At 40.6% G+C, this 16,859-nt stretch overlaps 1 protein-coding gene across 2 annotated transcripts; it reads left to right on the top strand.

Moving 5' to 3' along the window:
* Nucleotides 1-3,010: 3,010 nt before the first annotated feature.
* LOC108927112 (periplakin-like) lies at nt 3,011-16,622 on the top strand. 2 transcript variants are annotated; one of them, XM_018740190.2, is made up of 22 exons: nt 3,011-3,170; nt 6,813-6,912; nt 7,018-7,172; nt 7,543-7,663; nt 7,802-7,927; nt 8,101-8,142; nt 8,250-8,411; nt 8,991-9,095; nt 9,171-9,266; nt 9,576-9,698; nt 9,802-9,948; nt 10,200-10,351; nt 10,439-10,542; nt 10,649-10,806; nt 10,950-11,128; nt 11,230-11,368; nt 11,460-11,653; nt 11,787-11,937; nt 12,114-12,197; nt 12,315-12,425; nt 12,591-12,683; nt 13,762-16,622. In XM_018740190.2, exons 1-22 carry the CDS (start codon nt 3,124-3,126, stop codon nt 16,387-16,389), a joined length of 5,217 nt encoding a protein of 1,738 aa, XP_018595706.2. In that variant the 5' UTR covers nt 3,011-3,123; the 3' UTR covers nt 16,390-16,622. The 2 variants fall into 2 exon arrangements, with proteins under 2 accessions (XP_018595706.2, XP_018595697.2); XM_018740181.2 differs by having other exon boundaries at nt 13,759-16,622.
* Nucleotides 16,623-16,859: the final 237 nt, after the last annotated feature.

The raw sequence follows: 16,859 nt of genomic DNA, 5'->3' as shown, positions 1-16,859 counted from the left end.
GGCTTCATCGAATCAAGACTTATAGCGTGCACTGGAGAGGTTTGCAGCCGAGTGCGAAGCGACGGGGATGAGAATCACCACCTCCAAATCCGAGGCCATGCTTCTCAGTCGTAAAAAGGTGGATTGCCCCCTCCGGGTTAGGGGGGAGTTGCTCCCTCAAGTGGAGGAGTTTAAGTATCTCGGGGTCTTGTTCACGAGTGAGGGAAAAATGGAGCGGCAGGTTGACAGACGGATCGTGCGGCGTCCACAGTAATGCGGTCATTGTACCGGTCTGTTGTGGTGAAGAGGGAGCTGAGTCGTAAGGCGAAGCTCTCAATTTACTGGTCAATCTACATTCCTATCCTCACCTATGGTCACGAGCTCTGGATCATGACCGAAAGAATGAGATCGCGGATACAAGCGGCAGAAATGAGTTTCCTCCGCGGAGTGGCTGGGCGCACCCTTAGGGATAGGGTGAGGAGCTCAGTCACCCGGGAGGAGCTCGGAGTAGAGCCGCTGCTCCTCCACATTGAGAGGAGCCAGTTGAGGTGGCTCGGGCATCTGTTCCGAATGCCTCCTGGACGCCTCCCTGGGGAGGTGTTCCGGGCATGTCCCACTGGGAGGAGGCCTCGGGGCAGACCCAGGACACGTTGGAGAGACTACGTCTCCCAGCTGGCCTGGGAATGCCTTGGGGTTCCCCCGGAGGAGCTGGAGGAGGTGTGGGGGGGAGAGGGAAGTCTGGGGGGCTCTGCTTGGACTACTGCCACCGCGACCCGGTCCCAGAGAAGCGGAAGAAGATGGATGGATGGATGGATGGATGGATGGACATACTGTTTTCAAGATAGTAAATGTACACTGTTATTGTACATTACCAGCAATTGTCTCTGAACACATCCCAGTAACTCACCAATTACTAGTTTGTCAAGTATAAAAAAATCAAGGTTTTTACTGGATATGCAGGAGAGAGATCTGTCTAAATTACTTGCCAATTTCCAAGTGCCTTTATCTAGCCACCTTTACACTGCCCTCACCTTAACCACAGCTACTCACCGTGTCTTTATTCTATACATAAATTCCTATGACACACATAAAAATGATAGTTTGTGCTCTTCCTCTATAACATATTTTTGGTAAATATACAAGAATGGACACTTAAATATTTATTTACACTGTTACTGGACTTGTACTACGTAAGAGTTCCTACGTGTGACAAATCTATGTTTCCAGCTGTGACTGCACAGAACTGATATGTCTTGTCCACGGATCTCTCAAATCCCCCAGACTAATGACTCAACACTTGCTTTTTATTCACAGTGCACAGAGGATGAAGAGTTTCAGGGCTGGTCTTATAAGAGGTAACATAAGTTCAATGTTATGTAACTCCAGCCATATGACTTGTGTAAATAACTGCAAAGTACATAGGTAAGAGAAACTTTTTCTTTTTTTGCTATAGGCTCCCGTATTTTTGGTCAGCAAATCAAACATCATTTAACAGTTGTAAAAAGTTTTGCGTTCATTTGTCAAACACCTTCTAAGGAGTTGAAGACGTAAGTTGTTGACAAGTTTGTGAACCTGCTCCACCCTTAACTGTTGTCATAGATCCTTAAATAGGTCCATCTGGAGAGCTGAAGAGTCTGCTCTACTAAAAGCAAAATCCAAAGACCTTCTCTGGTTCATTTACATCTACATTTACATTTACATTTATTTATTTAGCTGATGCTCTTCTCCAAAGCAACTTACAATGTTAAGGTCACAATTGTTACATTTACAGAAATCTTTTGCTTAATTTATCCTTCTCTCATGACATTGAGGGGGGATGCTTTTGAAAAGAGAGATGAAAAGTTTGCGCACAGCTACCTTCCAGCAGCAGGAGTGAGACATATATAAGATTAAATCACAACTTCCATCTCTACTGTTACCCCATGTTCAGATATATTGTACATTTAGAGCAATTATTAACAGCAACTTAAGAATAATACTGCAATAAGTACACTGGTATTACCTGATATAACAATATCTCTTAGATCAAGAACTGGAACCCTGTATTTTCTATAACACACACACACACACACACACACATATTTTCTGAACCGCTTAGGGTCGTGGGGAACCGGAGCCTACCCGGCAACACAGGGCGTAAGGCCGGAGGGGGAGGGACCCAGGACCGGACGCCAGTTGGGTTGCAAGGCACCCCAAGCGGGACTCGAGCCCCAGACCCACTGGAGAGCAGGATCCGGTCCAACCCACTGCGCCACTGCGCCCCCCTATTTTCTATAATATATATTATATAATATATGTTTAATTGCTTAATTGTTCTTGGCCTAAGGGGACACGGTGGTGCAGCGGGTTTGGCCTGTACCTGCTCTCTGGTGGGTCTGAGATTTGAGCCCTGCTTGGGATGCCTTGCAATGGACTGGTATCCCGCCCTGGGTGTGTCCCTATGCCCTGTGTTGTCGGGTTAGGCTCCGACCCTGTTTGAGACAAGTGGTTTTAGTCAATGTGTGTGTGTGTGTGTATTTTTGCACCGCCATTTTTGACAGGATTATGTTTCCCTCTGCCACTGAATGTAACTAGAAATGGGTAAATGCAACGTAATGCGGACTCATAGCAAAAGTTAAACCGTACACTGGGTCTACAGAGTCGCTGGACACACATCCAATGTCAGTCTAATGCCTACTCATTAGTTTAACCTGTTACTGATGTGCTGATACACAACAGAAAGGTGTGTGTGTGTTTTTCATTCTATATAGTAAAAATATACTTAGATACTGTGGTACTGAATATAAGTAAACAAAAGATATATAATAACATTGTAAAAATAAGAACGGTTATTATTATTTTTATTATTATAATACACTGGAAAGCCACCTGCGAGCTGACAGACTGCAGGTGAACTCCTCCTGGTTGGAAGAAGTCCAGTCCACATCTTACCAGGGTTTCTGCCGCCGAGCAGTGCCTCGTTTGACAGCTGTGTGTGTGTGTAAACTGGGCTCCGGGGCGTGTGCTACGCAGAAAACTCTGGTACTTGGGTGGTGCGCGCTGCGCGGTCCCGCGCTCTTTGGGGTGTAGCGCATGTTGAAGAAGAAGAGAGGACGTGTCGTCTCTGAGGACAAGTTCAGGTGATCCACCTAAGGACGTGTCATTATGAAGAAGCAAGACTCCAGTGGTAGCCTGCCTCCTTCGCAGAGCATGTAAGTTAAGGCTGTGCTGCTGATTATTATTGTATGTAAACTAAAGCTCGAATTTTTTTTTGCCTTAGCTGAAACCTTGAGCAAGGTGACTAACTATGTCAGATAAAACACCTGTTTAGCCGATCATGCAGCAGAATATTCTTACTGTGTCAGTTCAAGGTAAAGTACACAGATCAAGGACTTCTTCGCTAGAAGTGGGCTTCGAACCACCAACCTTCCTATCTCTCAGGGAGCAGCAGCAAACACTACGATGCCAACGACTCCCAGTCATCTACATAAACCATGTTACAGAGTTTTCTTGAGCTGAATGTCCACCGATCGTTGTGGATGTGAGACGATACAATATATTGAATCGATACTTTTTTGATTTCGCAGCTTGCAGCCCGAAGTCGCGCGTGTTACTCAGTAAATCATTTACAAAACAACTAAGGTCAGTTTCGGCGTTTTACAGCCGTAATAATACCGTAATCATTAACAGATATACACATGATGTTGTTCTTCTTCGGGAAAGTTCTAAGGGCGGCACGGTGGCACAGCGGCACAGCGAGTAGCGCTGCTGCCACAGCACGTAGGTGGTACGAGAGGACGTGGGTTCGGTCCCCGCCCAGTCTGTGTGGAATTTGCATGTTCTCCCCGTGTCTGCGTGGGCTTTTTCCCGGTGCTCTGGTTTCCTTCTACCCCCCATGCTGTTCAGGTTCACTTGTAGTGTGTGATAGAGAGCGTGTTCTACTGATGTATGGATGAGTAACCCAGTGTAAGTAGTGTATCTAGCACGGTGAATAAGGTGTGTGTGTATGCTAACGCTAGGCTTCATGGGACGTTTCCTTAGAGGAAAAAACGTCATCTGCTAAATAAATGTAAATATCTACAGTTTCTATAGACAGACACAGGACACCTTTCAAAATGTGCTGAACACATTGCATCTGATCATGGGTTTTTGTTTTTCTTCTTATTCTTACAGAATGCTATGAACGAACACTGTTTTACAGTTTTTACCATTTATGCTTTTCAAAGTTCTCAAGTCAGGCAAGGAAGGTAACAAATTTTGTGTAAGACAAAAGTTAGGACAGCGCTACAGCACACACACACACACACTACACACAGTACTTACTACTCCATGTCGAAATTCTTTAAAACAAAACTTTGGCATGTTTATCTTATGTTTGTAAGTGGTTTGCTAATGGCTGAGATTTTTTTTATTGCTTCATTCATAGAAGATCAGAACAAGAGTCTTGATTGCCTTTTTACACATACAGTGCAGTGGAAACACGGGTTCTCGGTCAGAACTCTTAATATCATAAATAGGAGAGGAGATAACAGTACGGCATGTGAACTTCACCCGTGGCGTCGTGTTTAGTCAAGGTGTTGTTTCTTGGGAAGCCAAGGAATGTAGCTCAGTGAGGCATATGCATATTTTACATACATGAAGACCTGGCTCAGTCTATGGTAGGCCTACAGGTGAGGTTACTTTATACCTGCTCAGCTGTGGCTTTGAATCTGCACTTCCATGTGAAGTCTTGTCCTACTGGGTATTCTGGTTGCCTTCTACTTTCAAACAAATGTCAAGTGAACTGGCGATTTCATTGTCGTCATTGTGGAAATTCTCTGCTGCTGGGGTCCCATGCCCAGGTATACCTTAACTACTGGTCTGTGTTTCTTTGTAGAGGTTGTAGATCGTGTGAACTGCAACTGACAAAGTGTTTTGTTGATTATGTAACATTTTAATGAAACATTTATATTTAAACACTCGGATGCTGCCTGCTGATATACAACAATAAGGTAAAATTAATGGAATGAAAATTAAATTGATGGACATTTAAGAAAACCAAAGACCAAAACAGACATTCGGTTTCTCTTATGTTTGTTTACAAGGTTTAATTCAGAAATACCAATGAAAAGGATCTTGAAAAATGACCGCAAAGGGGGTCTTACTTTGTATATGTACACTATCTGAAGTGCAGAACAGGAAAAAAAATGACCGAGATGGTGGAGACACTTTGCATTAAAGTTAGATATTGGACTTATGGTCTGTAGTCACATTAACCATATTTTCCTATCTTATGTGTGCCTGGCTCTTGTGTGTTAAGTTTGGGTGAGTAATGCTCTGACAGAACTTTAACAATGACAACACAAAATTATACTACCACATCATTTATGTTTATGTACTCCAAACTCCACAGAACTATTTTTTTTTTTATTTTCCTGTGACATTTATAAATAGTTACTCAATTGCATGAAGTTTTTACGTAAATAAATTTATACAACATGGAGTACACAGAGGAAAACAGTTTGAGGGCTAGATGGTGCTGCACAGGCACCAGGGGTGGCACGATGGCACAGCGAGTAGCGCTGGTGGCTCACAGCGCCTGGATGGTGCGAGAGATGGTGGGTCCAATCCCCGCTCCCTCTGTGTGGAGTTTGCATGTTCTCCCCGTGTCTGTGTGGGTTTCCTCCCACAGTCCAAAGACATGCTGTTCAGGTTCCCCATAGTGTGTGAGTGACAGAGAGAGCGAGTGTGTTCCACTGATATATGGATGAGTGGCCCAGTGTAAGTCACCATGGGGAATAAGGTGTGTGGGCTGATAAGACTACATAAAGTTCATTGGAAGTCACTCTGGAGAAAAGTGTCTGCTAAGTGAGTAAATGTAAGATGGAAACCTGCTTTAATCTTGAGTTATTTCAGATCAAGCAGAATAACTTTACTCAAATAAATTGTTCAGTTGGCTAACAAGAAAGTCAAAAGTGCTTAAATCACCTGGATGCAATGTTAAGACACATGGCTGCATGTTAAAAACACCAAATTTATCTAATGCTAATTAAATCCACAGATTAGTAATGTTATGCACTTCATTACCACAGAACATGCCGGTAATAAATTAACAGTTGCAATAGGTTGCAATAATGCTGAGAGCATCCACTTCCAAGGAACTGGGTTTGTCTGACGTTTGAAAAATGAAACGAATAGCAAAAGCCCTCCTCTCTACTTATTAAACAAAGCCTTGTAAGTCAGCTTTATAGAGAACTATCTGAATTAAAAAATTATTATACCGGCTAAACAGAGTCTAAGCAAAGCAACGGAAAAAGAACTTTAAAGTCTTCAAGGCTAAACCAGTGTTAGAAATAACTGCTCCAGAAAATATGTTGTTCTTATTAATATAAATATATAAATACTTATTTTATGTTTATTAACTACAGAACAGAGTAACTGAGACAAAATCAATATACCGAGAAGGTACCACTACATACAGATTCAAATAAATATAGCACAAGGGCAGAAGATTATTGTATGTAGTGGTAAGAAGTTTCATAAGGGTGTCCAGGTTTTTCAAAATGCATTGGAATTGCAGTGAATGTCAAATATTAACTTTTGTAGTGGAAGAAACTTAGACACTTGAGTCTGTCACATATTTTTAAAGGGTGCTGAGACCACAGCAATAAAATACACTCTCTTGTCAAGTATGAAAGAATAATCAAACATGCATTAATAAATGTATAAATGTAATTAAGACAAAATCAGTCATGTGTAGTCATAGCAACAGGACAGATATCATTTATGTAATGCTACAGAGCTTTATTACAGTATTATAGGTCTTAGTATTATTAACTTTATTTCCCTTCTTGTATACTGTGCACTGTTTCCAGAGAGTCCAACACAGAGCTTTCAGCACTGACTGAGGAATTGCAGAAGAAAGTGAACAATGTGGAAAGGAACATCTCTGAAACTGAAGACAACTTGGCCAGAGTGAGTAATCAGCACAAAGGACTTGTAGTACTTTTCGTTCAGATTTCTTGGCAATGTTTTTTCCCCACAGTTCAAATCAAGAGCCTTTTAAACTTGCTTTTGCAGGACCAGGTTGCGATTCATGAGGGGAAGGAACCAATGTTCATGAATTACACCAGAAGAAAAATACAAAGCACCCTGGAGAGACTTAAGGAGGTAGAGGAGGATGCTGCTGATGCTGCATGTCTCAAGCACCCAGAAACACAAACAATGGAGGAAAAGTAAGTCCTGGCATGTGCCGTTAAAATACAAGAAGAGAGGAATGTTACAACATGAAACATCCTCCAACGAACTGATACTATCTTTATTAAATTAACCTAAAAATTACATGTAATTTCAGCCAGTAATTTAATTTGTTGACAAACTGAATTACAATGAAATGCATATATGAATTAAAATAGTTTTGAGTAAGTGTATGATACATATTTAATTTATATGTAAAATTGTAACAAGTCACTTTCAGTATGCAGATTCATAAGGGGAAACAGTGTGAAATAATTCTTATGCTATCTTCTAAAAATAGAACTGGCATTGAGTTTTCATGGATTGAAATTTACGAGGGATAATTAGGTTGTTTGCTTGTTGTTCAAGTCTCAAGCAGCTGAGAAAGAGAATTATGGAACTTAATGAGAACCATGACAAAATTTACAACTCAGCACCTTCAGAAAGGCTCCCCGCTATTAACTGGGAAAAAATTATCATGGAGAGGCAGGTGAGAATAATCATAGCCTCCTTCCCATTTTTAATACCTTTTGAAACCTATAATATTGGCAACCTTCAATTTTATTGTAAAGACAGTCTTTAGAGTCTCACCCTTGGACATAATCACAACACAGTATTTGTACAACAGGACAGTCTGAGCAGCAAGAGGTTTGGGACTGACCTGCCTACTGTTGAGGGCCAAATGGAGGAACACAGTATATTCCATAGTGAAGTTGAAGCTCTGGGACCTCTCATAACTGACAGTGATGACAAGGTGAATTTAATTATATGCCGAATTTAGTACTGTTGAAAAGGATTGAAAAAGGTCTGCTTTTATACGGTTTATGTTCATGTGCTTTGTCAGTGACAAAGGTAACATTAAAAAAACTTGTTCCAAGCATTGCCCTAATTTTTCGCTATGAACAACTGAGTCCTATTCTGTTACAGGAGCTCATGAGTGACTTGCAGCTGAAGTACAACACGCTGTTGGTGAGAAAAATCTGCTTCGTCAGACATGCCTTGACTTGACCATCTCTTTCCCTCTTCACCTGCTCATTGGTCACACCATGTGCTGACAGTGCTGAATTTGATGTTAGGCCACATCAACAGCATGGCACCAGGACCTGCTCAGCCTGCGGGACTACATGCTACGCTGCACCATTGAGCTCTACTGGATGGATCGGCAGGTGGAAGACCGCATCAACTACGACTGGAGCGATGCCAATGCGGATTACCCGTATCGACAGAGACAGCACGAGGTGTGCCGCGAGTTTTCGGATACATAAGGCAAAGTGTTTCTAACAGTTCTTTAGAGGGTATCTTAGTGCTAACAGAAAATGTGACAAAAAGGTCACAGTAAAACTTCATAACACTGCTGTTGCAGGCTGGACTTGGATGCTTAAACCAAAATATATCACTTAAAATATACACAACTGTGTCCATCCATCCATCCATCCATCCGTGCTCAATAACTGCTTTTCCAGTTGAGGATCACGATGGAATCTATTCCAAAAACACGGTGCGTGAGGCAGGGTACACCCTGGATGAAATGCAAGCCCACTGCAGGGCAGTCATGTACACACGCTCATTTAAAGTCATCAGTTCACCTGAAATACTTATTTGGACTGTGGTAGTAATGCGGAGCACCCACAGGAATCCCACAAAAACACCGAGAGAACAAGAGGCAAGGACTCCGCGGAGACCAAACCAGATAAAAACTCGCATCAAAACCAATAAACCAGGCACGGAAAGGCAACGCTACCATTGTGTAAAGAGTGAAAGTGTGAACTATGGAAGAGCTTTCGATAATGTTCTTACTGTTCTTCCGGATGTAACAGAACGTGCGCAAATGTCTCGGATTGAAGGAGGCTGCTGTTACCAGTTTGTGCGATGAAGGGGAAAAGCTCATAGCTGCCAACCACCCAGGAAAAAATGTTATTAAGGTCGGTACCTCCTGTAATTTGAGCAAAAATTGCTATCCGCAGATACTTGTCCATGCTGACAAATGTGTCTTTTAGGCACACATGGAAGCAGTTCAGGCAGACTGGCAAGAGTTCAATAGCCTGCTCATTTGTGAGCAGAGTCACCTTAGCAACATGGAAGATTATCACAAAGTGAGTTCCCTTGTAATTATAAGTAGCTGATGTAACTTCTTAAATACAGAAATATGTTTAATGGAGCAACTTGGCTGTTTTGAACATTTTTGTTTTAATTTTTTCTTTTGATGGTAGCAAAACACAATGAATATTTGAGTATTATTTCGATGCGCAGTTCTGAGAGCATCTAGTAATTAAAAATTGAAGCCTAATTTATGCAGAAGATTCCTTTAGGCGGATGGTATTTTTTTTTTCCATCCTCATCATACTGAAGAACATTTTCCCCAAATGGCTTCTGAAGCATGGGTGTGTATATTCTTTATACAGTATTACAAAGATGAACGAGACATTCAGGACTTCCTGAATAGTTTGGATGCAGAGCTGAACCAGAAATACATCCCTGCATTTAAAGACTTGTACCAGATTGAGGGTCTGATTTCTGGCATAGATGTGAGTCATGTTCTACCCTTTTCATCCCTGAAGTTCTAATACATTCACATATAAATGGTGAGGTACGATTGGGGCAGTTTACACTGCGCTGGCATTTCGGTAGGACCTGGTGGAAGAATTAGATCATCACGAGGAACGAGTGAAGGCTTTGGAGAGGCGCAGTCAGCAGGTGTGTCCCCTAAAATTCCGCAGGGAGATGCTCAAGATGCCCCTAAAGGTGGAGGCCCTATGTGACTTTGTTACAGACAAGGTAAAGGATTGCTTTCTCTTGCCCCTACCATTCCTGCTTCAGTATCCACTTTGAGGTTCTTTCTCTTTCAAGCTTTAAAATGCTTACATATATGCGGAAGCTTTTTTGGTTTAGGCTGTTTTGCTTTTCAGGCACTTTGTAGCTTTTTCATCTTCACAGATGTCTCTAGATCTCTATATAGATTTTATATGTATGTATGTCACTCTAGGGTAAATTGGTGACAGATCCTGTCCTATTGGGATTTCACACAGGGGAAGATAACTCTTGGAGAGAGGTACACCCTGCTCGCCAACAATGGAACCAAATGGGATGTGAAGGATTTGGCCGAATGTCAGCTGTCTGTCCCTGCTGTGTGCTTTGTAATCCCCCCACCTGACCCGGAAGCCATCTCTCTTTCAGAAAAGTGGGTGTCCTTTTGCTGACTGTTAAGCCATGTTTTTCAGTTCCACTGCTAAAAATGCATCTTACTGTCTGCTTCCTTCATATGCAGAATTTCAAACCAGCTGAAAATTCTCAAACAAAAGGTCTCCAGCAACAAGGTCGTACTACTGAATCAGCTTGAGGTCCTTAAGAAAGCAAGCTCAAGTGTCGCTGGTACTTACATACAAGTATACTTTCAAACAAACCAATGGCTTCTTTCCTGTAAAAGAGTTACGAAAGTAATGCTATTTTAATTGGTTTTACTTTTATAATTTATCAGGTAACCAAGATCAGTTGTGTCTTCGACTGATGGCCTGCTTGGAAAAAGTGACTAGTGATCTGGAAAAGCAGGAGAAAGCCATCTACAATTGTCTTCGGCCTCCACTGCAGCAGAATCATCCACTCCAGGACAGTTCCGATCGGCTGCAGGATCTAAAGGTAACCAGCAAACATCAGGAACTTGATATGTCAGCATTTAAATAGATTAAAGCATCAAAGAACTGCCATTTTTAGGATTTGGGATATGCATTCTGGAATGTTTCAGTTGCAATCAAGATCAACAAAGTTTATTGTCTTTTTAGGATATTGGGACCTTAATTAAAAAAATAGTGCCTGAAAAAAACTCCAAAGTTCATGAAGCAGACACATTTCTAACATCTAACCCTAAATGCACCGCTGCCTCTCAACTTTTCACAAATGTCAATAAAGCCAACAACAAATACAATAAGGTCAACTTGCTGCTGAAGTGCGCAGAAGACAGGTATGTCACTTTTTTACGTTTCAACTTAAAATGAAAATGTTTCAGAAACAGCAAAATCATAAATTAAGCTCTGGATTTAAGATTTTCATTGACTTTTGCAGACTTTTGAATTCCAATCGTCTGGAGAGCGCTCTACAAACTGTAAGGGCTCTTCTGTCCACCTATGAAATGGCACTGACAAAGGATGAAATTATGCCTCCTGACATAGGCTCACTTGTAAGATTACAGGACGACCTTTTTGTAAGTTCTGGAACTTCTGTCTGTCTGTTCAATTTCACATGTAATACATCTGTAGCACTTTCTTCAGGATACGGTATTTTTCTTTTAAAAGGATATTTCGTCTGAGTTGGCCTCCAAGAAGCCTACCATTTCTGAGATGCAGCAGAGCCTCTCAGTTGCCAAGTGGAGCTGTGAAAACGTGGCCAGCCAAATGCAGGAGCACTGTCCTGACATCGACAGGCAGGAAGCAGAAGCCCACAGGCTAGCAAAGCGCTTTGAAAACCTGGTCAAGCGGGTCAACAATAGGTGAGCAAACTTTTCTAGAATTATGTATTACAGTACTCTGAGGCTGAAGACAGCATGTAATGCTGGAAACACTGATAGGCAGGAATGACTGAACCATAATTGTACTATCCAGTAATTTCATTATCCTTCATAGGTCTAAAAGCCTACAAAGAGCCAAAGCAGCTTATAACAACTATCACAATAAATACAATGACCTAAAAGAATGGCTTTCCCAGCTACCAAATTATGAACCACAAGAAATGGATGATGTCAAACAAGTGGAAACAAAACTGAAAAAGCAAAGAGTAAGTACCTTTATATAATACTGCAAGGATTTTATGCTGATCTAGTGTCTGCTGAATAACAGTATCACATACAGTATTTGTTTACGTAACAAACATGCATAATTTACATTGAAAATAGGATATTAAATTTGATACAAGCCATTTTAAAAGTATATCCTTTTGGCCTATCTGAACAGAGTCTATTGTCTGATGTTGCAAGGAAGGAGTCTGATTTGCATGATGTGCTAAAAAATGCACAAGTGTATCAAGAAGCAGTCAAGGTAGGAGGAATTTTTTTAAAACATCAGAGTGAATTGATAACTTGTGTTCATATACATCAGACATTTCTGTTCTCTTTATAGTATTATAATACATCCTTAATCTGCTTAACTTTTCAGGACTACGAAAGTGAAACTGAACAATTTAAATCAATTCTTGACCTTGACGAAGGTCAAGTCCTGCGGACAAGAAGACCATTTGAATCTCCAGGTTTGAAAGTTAAAAATGAGGTGATTACTTTTTTGAGAAATACAGACAACCATAAACAGTAGGTATTACATAATCACTATAACTGCCATTTGTATTTAAAGCTGACACTGTCAGAACTCTCCTGATCAAGCATTTAGGGACTACTTAAACAAAAAAAAGTCTAAAAATAAGTGTTTTCTCCTCAGGTGTCTGCCATAGAAACCAGGTTTACAGAAGTTAATGCCATAAACAAGCAAAGACTTCAGAGCCTTGAATATGCACAAAGTCTCCTCTGCCAGGTCAGACACATTTGTAAAATGTTTAATTTTATAATGATATTTTATTTAAAAGCTGACCACAGTTACAATGTGTACTACAACCCTCAGCACTTCAGTAGTAACCTTTATGTATAGCATTCATCTAAAGTTTAAGTTATGGAACAGACTACAGTTTGTTTCCGACTTAGGAACTTAACTGAGACCAAAAGTTGGTTTGTTAAGTTGGTTCAAAATATTTGTTTGTTTGAATTTGACACGGATCGGGCCAGAGGCCCCTCGCCAGTTCTATATGCAGCAACACAGGTAATGTATTCTGGCAAAAACAGTATTGGGATTAGATTAAGTGACTGTACTGAGAATTCTGTGTCTGCATGTGTAACTCCACTCTTCAGTCCCTTCTTTACCGAACACTTTACATGGTATTCACTAATATACAACACAACCATAACAATAAGAAATAATTGTTTAAAAAAAATAAAAAATACAATGTAAGTTGTATGGTACTTTCCTGAAGCACAGACAACTCTACATCAACTCCAAACCAGAGGTACTACAGAGTGGTGCAGGTTGAGAAAGAGGCAGCACTTCAAGTGAAGTCAGAACTGGAAGATATAGAAGGCTTAGGATCATCTAAAACTTGTTAACCTTCTCTTTGCTTCTTTTCCACTTTCTCCACTGTTTTAAAAAAACTTAAGGCTGAAGGCAGAACTTACTATTCACAATCACTATCTGTGCATCAAATGATGCTTTGGCAAGCAATTTGAAGTGGTAACTCAAAAGTTTATATTGGCAAAATATTGGTTACTCAAATTTATGAATGAAGAACTGTACTTCCAAAATGAATTTTGTAGCTTTTAAATTATACTGGAATAAACTGAATCTGTGAAGTCAGTATTATTCAATAATGATCAAAGAAAAATTTAACATGCACATGATGGAGGGGACACACAAACATTAGTAAGGTTTTTGTTCAAAATTTCTATCTCACCTTCAAATTTATATAGCTTATATCTGAAATGTCCCACGGTGAAAGCCTCTGCCTTACATTGCAAAGTACACATCAATATATGATGCAAACACATTTTTTATGTTTCAGCAGAATATAAAGTCTCTGAGGTTGGTGGCACCAGCAGAACAACTCTGGAGGTTAAAGAAGAACCTGGAAAATGAAAGTGACTACAGAAAACATGTTGAAAAAGAGATCCAAACCATCCAGAATGACATTTTCTTGCTGGAAAATCAGACCTCACAAGACACAATTGTTAAGAAGGAGCTGATTAAAAAGGCTCTTGATCCACAGCTTGTGGAAGAGGTTACCACAATTCAGCAAAAACTCTTGCAGGAACAGAGAGTTACCCGGGGCCTAGAAAAAGAGCTGGAGGTCCTTCGGTTCAAACTGTGCATGCTGGAAAAGGAGATGGGAAAGGATGCTCAACAGTACATTGTTAAAGAAGTTCTGCGCATTGAAAAGGACAGGAAAGCTGAGGAGGAGCTGAGAAGGCTGAATGATGAGCTGAATGAATTAAAGAGAGAGAGGGCAATCAAAGAAAAGGAAATCAAAGAAATTCAGAGGGAGCTCAGTGTACTGACAGAGGTGAAAGCCAAAGAACAGGAAGTAGAAATACAGGAAGAAGTCATAAAGGTTATTACTGACCCACAGCTGGAAAGTAAGTACCAAATTCTGCAGGAGAACAAACAAAAAGAAAGTACAGCGAGAAAACAGCTTGAGGAGGAGCTGAGAATCCTTCAGGAGAAACTGAAGGAATTAGAGAAGGAGAAGACTACAGCTGAGCAAAAATTATGCATCAAAGAGATTCTGCAGGTGGAAGAAGACACTGCAGTACTACAAAGAGAAGTAGATGATCTTAGACAGCAGTATGAAGATGAATTAGTAAAACACAATTCATCAGAGAAGGAAAAAGCAGACCTTGAGAGGAAAAATTCAAGCCTGGAAAAGAAGGAATCCAAGGTTCAGGAGAAAACACATGAAATTATTTGGCCTGACCCAAAGGCAGAAAATGAGGTGGTAAAGCTCCATCATGATTTGACTGAACAGAAGAGAAGATGTAAGGATGCAGAGCTTCAACTGCAGGCTGTCCAAGATGAGTTGAAGATGCTAAGGAACAGATCACAAGATGAATGTAAGGAAATCATGAAAGAAGTTGTGAAGTATAAGATGGACCCAGAGACTGAAAAGGAGCTGGAAAAATTAAGAAATGAAATTGTAGACAAAACATATACAACAGAAAGTTATGAAAAAGAAATCCTTAAGCTTAAAGATGAGGTTCAAAGGCTGAAAAACACCAAACCCCCTGTAGAGATTAAAGAGATTGTAAATGAAGTTGTGCAGTATTGCGAGGATCCTACAACCAAGGAGGAGTTAAACACTCTGAAGAGGAAACTTGCTGAGGAACAGAAAAGGTGTTTGGAATTGGAAAGGACTAGGTCAGATAATGAGGAAAAGATCAAGCTGAGGAAGGCTCACCTTTCACAGGTGGAGGTTGTCCAGCAGGAAATTGTGAAACTGGATGAAGATCCACTGCTGACATCAGAGTACCAAACCCTATCCGAAAGTATCAGCAATGAGCAGAAGCAAAAGATAGCCCTGAAAGAAGAGCTTTTCCAGCTCCAGTGCCAGATGTCTGACTTAGACTGTCAGTTGGAGGAGCTTAAGCATGAAAGCAGTGCCCGGGAGAAAGCTGAAACTGAACTGCAGAGACTGAAAGTCCAGCTCAATGACCTTGAGACCAGAGAAAAGGAATCCAAGGAGAAAGCCGAGTTGAAGCGAAATGAGGGCCTACAGAAAGACTCCCAACCAGACAGGGAACACTCCATCCTTAGAAAAAAGTTGCAGGAGGAGCAGGAAAAACGTATACTGCTTGAGAAAGAATTGGAGAAATTGAAACAATGTACAATGCTGACGAAAGTGGAAGTGCCAGAAAAAGTAGTTCTCTCTGAAAAAGTTCAAATACAGAGAAACCCAGAGGCAGAACTAGACACAGAAAGACTGAGAAGAATCTTGGAAGAAGAATCAAATCGGTGCTGTGAATTAAATAAACAGCTAAATGATATTAACTCTAGACTATGTGATGTATCACTTGCTAACAAACGGGCAAATGAAGAACTGGAGTATATTCGAAATGAAAGGTATACCCTAGAAATGCAGAACCAACGACTGAAGAATAAAATCGACAATCTTCAAGCAGAAATCCAAGTCACAACAAGCGTAACAAAATACATGACCGAATCCTCTCCTTTACAAAATGGAGAAAACCTTGAGTTAAGACTAGCTGCCATTGAGAAAGAGCTCTCAGACCTGAGAAATACTAACGATGAGAAGGACCAAGAAATCAAGAAGCTTCAGAAGAACCTGTCAGCTGCAAGAATAAAGAGGGAACAGAGGGAGAGTCATCTACGACGCTCTGTATTGGTCATTGATCCAGGCACAAGCAAGGAAATGACTCCAGAAGAGGCTTACAGTCAAGGGCTCATAAACTTGGCCATGTTTGTTCACCTTCAAAGTCAGGAGTGTGACTGGGAGGAGATCACATTGATAGGACCAAATGGAGAGTCATCAGTGCTTCATGACAGAAAATCAGGCAAGCAGTTCTCCATTGAGGATGCTCTGAATACAGGCACCATAACAAATAAGCAGCTCCAGAAGTACCGTAATAAAGAAATAACAATCCAGGAGTTTGGAATAATGGTTTCTGGAAACCAGATGTAGACAGAGCTTGTATTTCACAATATGTAAAACAATAACAGTACAGTTCAGATGTGATTTCTGCATGCCCCCCTCCCCCAATCACTGGCTTACAGGGAAGGTTTTATTGGGAATGGAGAAATTTTTAAAACTTTGTCATTTTAACACAAAATTATACTTATTTGCTATCCTTTATAAAGAAATGCATTTGAAAACTGAAAATAAATTCCTACTACACTAATATTTTTTCACCTTGGGTAATGAAATTCTTCTTTTTCACAGCTTATGCATTTAGGGTCAAAGACACAGAACCTATAGAGCATACTCATTATTCAGTATACATTCTGAATTTGTCAGTCCATTGGGGGGGTGGGGAGTAAAACACATGAGACTAATTGCATTTAAAGAAAAAAATCTTTATCTCACAATCTTCATTTAAATACATTATGAAATACAAAACATGAAGCTTTTTCAAAACAAGTTCAGTTCAGTAG

The sequence above is a fragment of the Scleropages formosus genome, chromosome 20, assembly GCF_900964775.1.
Source record: "Scleropages formosus chromosome 20, fSclFor1.1, whole genome shotgun sequence".
NCBI lineage: Eukaryota > Metazoa > Chordata > Actinopteri > Osteoglossiformes > Osteoglossidae > Scleropages > Scleropages formosus.
Note: the sequence above shows the minus strand (reverse complement) of the source record. Positions and strands in the feature narration are given on the sequence as shown.